Genomic DNA, 5,728 nt, shown 5'->3' on the forward strand with positions numbered 1-5,728 from the left:
CACATTTTCTGAGAAGTGCTCTTGGCATTTACTTCTGCTCTTAGCCAATTCTTCGGTTTACTGACGTAGTTCAAGCGTAGGGTGCACTAAACGAGAGATTTCCGAGTGTGCCTGAAAGCAACACAATAATTGCTGAGTCGTCACGTGCTACACGGATGCGGAAGTGCGAAACTGTTGTTTTGCTAAACGAGTGGCTATCGTCGACACATTTTTTTTTTTCATTATACTGTTTTTGTGGTCGTAAACAACACTCATGGTCAGGTGAGACTGTCTTTCTAGTAAAATAAGTCTTTAAACGGGTATGGCTATGCTCACGGATATTCTGCATTTAGGATTAAGAGGTGTCAGATGTCGGGTTATTTCATTACGGAGATCAGCTGTTTGAAATATAATATCTTCAGCAATTTGGGTGTAGATTTATTTACCGTTCGAGCTATTAACTTTTAGAAAATGCTGACCAGCTGAAGACGATAAAAAGAGTCCACATAGTGCTGTGGTTTTTAAAATGATATAATATTCCTGCGCCGTCATGTGAGAGTCAGATGTGAAGTAAATGTGTGTGTGTGTGTGTGTGTGTGTGTGTGTGTGTCAGTCAGTCAGAGACAGCGAGAGAGATTGCCATATGTCATAAGCCCTCATAAATTTGATACTCAACATGGTATTTTTAACAATATTGTTTGTCAGGAATGCAATCCTTACTATCAGAATATGCCATTACAACACAGTTGTACAGCTTGATTCAACTTGCTCTCTTGCTTTGCAGGATGACACAGAAGCACTGCCTGGAGGGCCAGGTGTACTCTGTGCCTCTCATCCAGCCCGACCTGAGGAGGGAGGAGGCTGTTCATCAGATAGCAGACGCACTGATGTACTTGGAGAACATTTCTACAGACATCTTCAGAAGGCAAGCCCACCACACACACACACACACACACACACACACACACACACACACACACACACACACACACAGTTTACAGTTTCCAGGTTGGTCTTTGCAGTGTTTGACTCTTGGTTGTAAACTGAATCACTGGGTCTGCAGTCTTTTTCTTTGTTTACATTTTCATGGTTGCAAATAGGGGATGAATATGAAATGAATAGGGAGATTACATTGTTGTTTGTGGTTACATTGTAGTAATACAATGTATTATATAAATTCATTATTACTGATATTGTTTTATTCCTTCAGTTTATACCACTACATTTTATTCAGGGTAGGAGTGAGCCAGATGTTATTCCAGAGCCTGTTTCAGGGATTCTTTCATTTTTAGTGTCATTTATTTAAAGGTTACTTTGATCAATTTTAGCTTATCAGATTTTCAAAATGGCAAAAAGTTTTAAAGCTACAGAGTTTTTAAAAAACTCAACAGTAGTGATCTCTGCATCTCAGGCTAGGTAGCAAAGAGTGTTTAACCACAAAAAAACAGGTTTTAATAATGCACAAAATGGATTGGTAGCAGATATAACAGCAGCTGTTGCAAGTTTGCTGATGGGCCAAAAAGCTTTGTCATATTTAATAGATTGCACCGTTAACAAACAGCAGCTGCTTGAGGACAGATGGTCCTGTCTGGCACCCTGAAAACGGAGGAGGTGTTGCCTGTGACAGCATGGAAACAATAACATTTATGAACAGAACAGTTTTGGCCATGTAAACTTTTGAAACATGAGCTTTTTATAAGTAGATCACTGATAAAACATGAGAGTGGCATTTGATACATAATCTCAATGAATTGTAAGAGTCTTCAGTTCCTTTTGGGGGGTTTCGGGACTCTGCAGGATATATAATACTGGATTGTGCAGTATCCTTGACATACGGTTATCCTTTGTGTGTAGATGTGCATATGCCCATATTCAGTTGTTGTTGCTTGCAGGGTGTCAGAAAGTGTCGAGAAAAACCGTCACCAGCTCAAGAGCATCACTGACCGGATCAGACTAGCTCAGGCCCGTGTCGACAAGATTAAAGGCAGCAAGAAAGCCACCAAGGTAACATTAAATCTTCACCCTAGACGGCAGCTTTTTAAGTTCTGATGCACAATATAGGAGAAAAAAGGAGTAAAAATGTTCTTTTATGTGCATATAGGTTTTCTCTAGTGCCAAGTACCCAGCCCCAGATCAACTTCAGGACTACTTGTCTATCTTCGCTGGAGCTACAGACCCCTCTTCACAAACCCGGCCCCGACACAGAATACAGAATAAACTGCGACCCTTTGATGAAAAGGCTTTGCAGGTGAGATAAACACATTAAAATGCTGGGGGGGGGGGGGGGAGCAAAGGTTTTGAGAAGCAATTTTCAAAATGATGACTGTGACTTGTTAAGAGCCACATTGCATTTGCTGACTAGTTAGTGTTGCTGCTTCTTTGTTCAGCTCATGCTGCTAAAACAGCAGGTAGAAAACAGGAATATGGACACGGTTAATTTTATTTACATAGCTTTTATCCACACCTCACGTTCTAGTCAAATGAGGGCATGGGGACTCTGAGCACACTGGTCATATTTATGCAGACTGCTGGGCAAACCACTTTAAAGCTTTAGAGCATTTGCAGGAGAGAGTGATCAGAATGATATGTACATATCCAGTGTCCACTGTCTTGGTTATATCCATAGTGATGTGGGCAATACCTTAAATTACACACATTTTATTTTGACCTAATTTAAAACTTTGATATTTCAAGTGAATGCTTGACTGGATGTGAATGCCCTGTAAACCTTGTGAAACATGTTTATGCATATCTCTCCACTCGGCCTGCGTATTTCCTGTTTTGCTAAGTAAACATTTTCAGGCCAAGAAGGTTATGTTGTCTGTTTAAAAAATACTGTAAAGCAGTGCACAGCAGCCAATTGTATGTGCACTCTGTTGCTTTTACTTGCAATTTAGTACTTATTCGGGAGGTAAAAAGGAGGTGAAAACAACATAGACTTGTAGAAAAATGCAGCTTGTCAATCATGTATCGAAAGCCGCAACAGGCATGTCCCTTCTTTTCTGTAGATTTAACTACACATGAGTCACAGTTGAAGTTGTCACATACTGTATGTGATGTATGTAAATGGGATATCAGAACCCAGCTGTATTTGTGTCACCGCACAGTGACAAGAGATGTGTTTTTTTCCCCCAAGTGGTTCGTGTGTGTACGTGCTCTGCTCAGCACAAGTTCCTGCATTATTTATAGCAAACACCACTGTTTTTCCTTCACCGTTATAGAAAACTTAACAGGAAAAAATATAAAAAATAATATTTTTTTCCTGCCTGTGCTTGCGTGTTTGTGTATCTGTGTGTATTTGTCGGCTTGGGAAGAGAACAAAAAAGAAAATAGAGCTGGCATTTGTCTCTGATGCAGAAATGCATTATTCAGTACCCTCCTCAATAGAAGCAATGCCCCCTAACATATAACTTGGTGTTGTAGTTTGTGTGCGTGTGCATCTATGCGCATGACATTTACGATATGCGTTGCTAAAGATTTCGTTAACATTTTCTTGATCTCCTTCTCACTCCAAGTCCTGCTTTCTTCCTTTCAGGAGAAGTTAATGTATTTCCCTGTGTGCGTGAGAAATAAGAAGAAGACTGAGGATGAGACAGAAGAAGGATTGGGCAGTCTGCCGCGTAACATCTCATCTGTCAGCTCTCTTTTGCTCTTTAATACCACAGAAAATCTGTGAGTCTGCACATGCCAGCACAGACACAGATGTTTATTGTAAACACTGACTGATTTCAATGTTCTCTCGTATGTTTTAATTTGTGTGTCTTATTTTTTTAAAGATATAAGAAATATGTGTTTCTTGATCCTTTGGCGGGAGCAGTGACAAAAACGCACACAACACTAGAGACGGAAAAAGAAGATAAACCATTCGATGCTCCTCTGTCCATTACAAAGAGAGAGCAACTGGAGAGACAGGTACCTTCTGACTTTTCCTTTTTTTCTGTGAAGGATCAGATCAGATCTTTGCTTAGGCTACTGCCCCCGCGACCCGGCCTCAGATAAAGCGGATGAAGATGGATGGATGGATGGATGAGATCTGTTAAAACGTAATCATGGTTTTCTTTTTCTCTTAACAGATAGCAGAGAGTTATTTCTATGTGCCAGACCTGGGTCAAGTGCCTGAGATAGATGTGCCGTCCTACCTGCCAGACCTGCCAGGTATTGCAGACGACCTGTCTTACAGCGCAGACCTCGGACCTGGATTTGCTCCCTCGGGACCCACACACAACATCCCCGAGCTGCCCTGCTTCTCTGAGGAGAGCAGTACACCAGGTAGACGTCTTACGTTGTGAATCTCAATCATTTTGTGCCCATTTGACTTTTACTGTGAAGCTTTTTGTGATATCTGAAAAGATGCTACATAAATAGATCAAATTTTCTTCCACTGTTATACAGCTGTTTGTCATATTTCATCTGCTTGTTTCAGGAACTCAGCTCCAGCTCAATGGCACACCGCCTCCGCCACCTCCCCCGCCCCCTCCTCCGGAGCCTTCCCTCCCTCCCGCAGCTCCGGCGTCAGCTCCTCCTCCGCCACCTCCACCACCCCCTCCTGCAGACAGCTCCGCAGAAGTTTCCCAAGTGCCAAGTTCAGGTTTGTCACATTTATGCACGTCAGTAGTCTCGTACAGGCTCTACACTGCTGACTTGGAGCGAACCTGACAGTGTCTTAAAGCCTGTTCCCTCAGTTATGCACACGCACACACGGACTAAATGATGTTTGTCCTCGTAAATTAGATTGACCTCAGTGATGTAAACCCAGACCACACTGACTCACTGGCTCCTCTAAATACAGGTCCTGTGTCGGGTGCACCCAGCGAGGTGGTCCAGCCGTCAGATGGCCGTGCCAGCCTGCTGGAGTCTATCCGCAACGCCGGGGGCATCGGCAAAGCCAAGTTACGCAATGTTAAGGAACGCAAGCTGGAGAAGAAGAAACAAAAGGAGCAAGAACAAGGTGTCAGATGGTTTGAGCGCGGATGTGGTTCTGCCCATGTTTTATTAATGAGCACACGGCAGTCATGCAGTCAAAGCGGAGCGTGACCAGCCCCTAATTAGTATTCAACCAGGAGTTTATAGTGTTTCACACTGAATGTTAAGATGAGATCGTTTTTGACTATCACATATGCTTAACTGTGTGACTTCAGTTTCATACCAACCAACGACTGTATTTAAAAACTGTTTTACCTAATATTAGACAGCATATCTCTGGCCCTTTGTCATTTTCTCGCCAGGTCATGACCTTGCATTTCTTTCTTTTTTCAAGAGAACTGCCTTGACTGAATAACTAGATTAAGAAAAAAAAAAAGTCTTGTAATTATATGCTTCACTTTGAAGTGCAGCACTGGGGAATTAGTGAGACCATAATCTCTTCCAATTGCAAATTTAAAAAAAAATACTGGTAGCATGATTATTCATTTACTCACTTTTTTTTTTCCTTCTAAAATAGCAGTGGGAGCGTCCGCCGGTGGTGGAGACTTTATGTCTGATCTCTTCAACAAACTTGCTATGCGACGAAAAGGTTAGAGGCCCGTTTTATAGCAAATGAAATTGAAAATACTGATATTAGTGACTGAATTTGCATAATGTCTTCTATCCTCTGTCCAGGAATATCTGGTAAGGGTCCAGCTGGTGGAGAGTCAGGTGATGCTCCGGCTGGTCCTTCTGGGGCATTTGCGAGGATGTCAGATGTCATCCCCCCACTTCCTGCCCCACATACAGCGACAACAGACGATGACGACTGGGAAGCGTAATGGAC

General features: G+C 42.3%; 1 protein-coding gene across 1 annotated transcript; it reads left to right on the forward strand.

Annotated features, from left to right (window-relative positions):
* On the forward strand, positions 1–5,723 carry washc1 (WASH complex subunit 1). Its single transcript, XM_085165203.1, has 11 exons — positions 1–261; positions 764–904; positions 1,872–1,983; positions 2,081–2,227; positions 3,515–3,651; positions 3,756–3,891; positions 4,053–4,248; positions 4,403–4,567; positions 4,769–4,927; positions 5,420–5,491; positions 5,578–5,723. Exons 1-11 carry the CDS (start codon positions 254–256, stop codon positions 5,721–5,723), a joined length of 1,419 nt encoding a protein of 472 aa, XP_085021329.1. The 5' UTR covers positions 1–253.
* The last annotated feature ends 5 nt before the right edge of the window (positions 5,724–5,728 follow it).

Source organism: Neolamprologus multifasciatus, chromosome 7 (assembly GCF_963576455.1).
Source record: "Neolamprologus multifasciatus chromosome 7, fNeoMul1.2, whole genome shotgun sequence".
NCBI lineage: Eukaryota > Metazoa > Chordata > Actinopteri > Cichliformes > Cichlidae > Neolamprologus > Neolamprologus multifasciatus.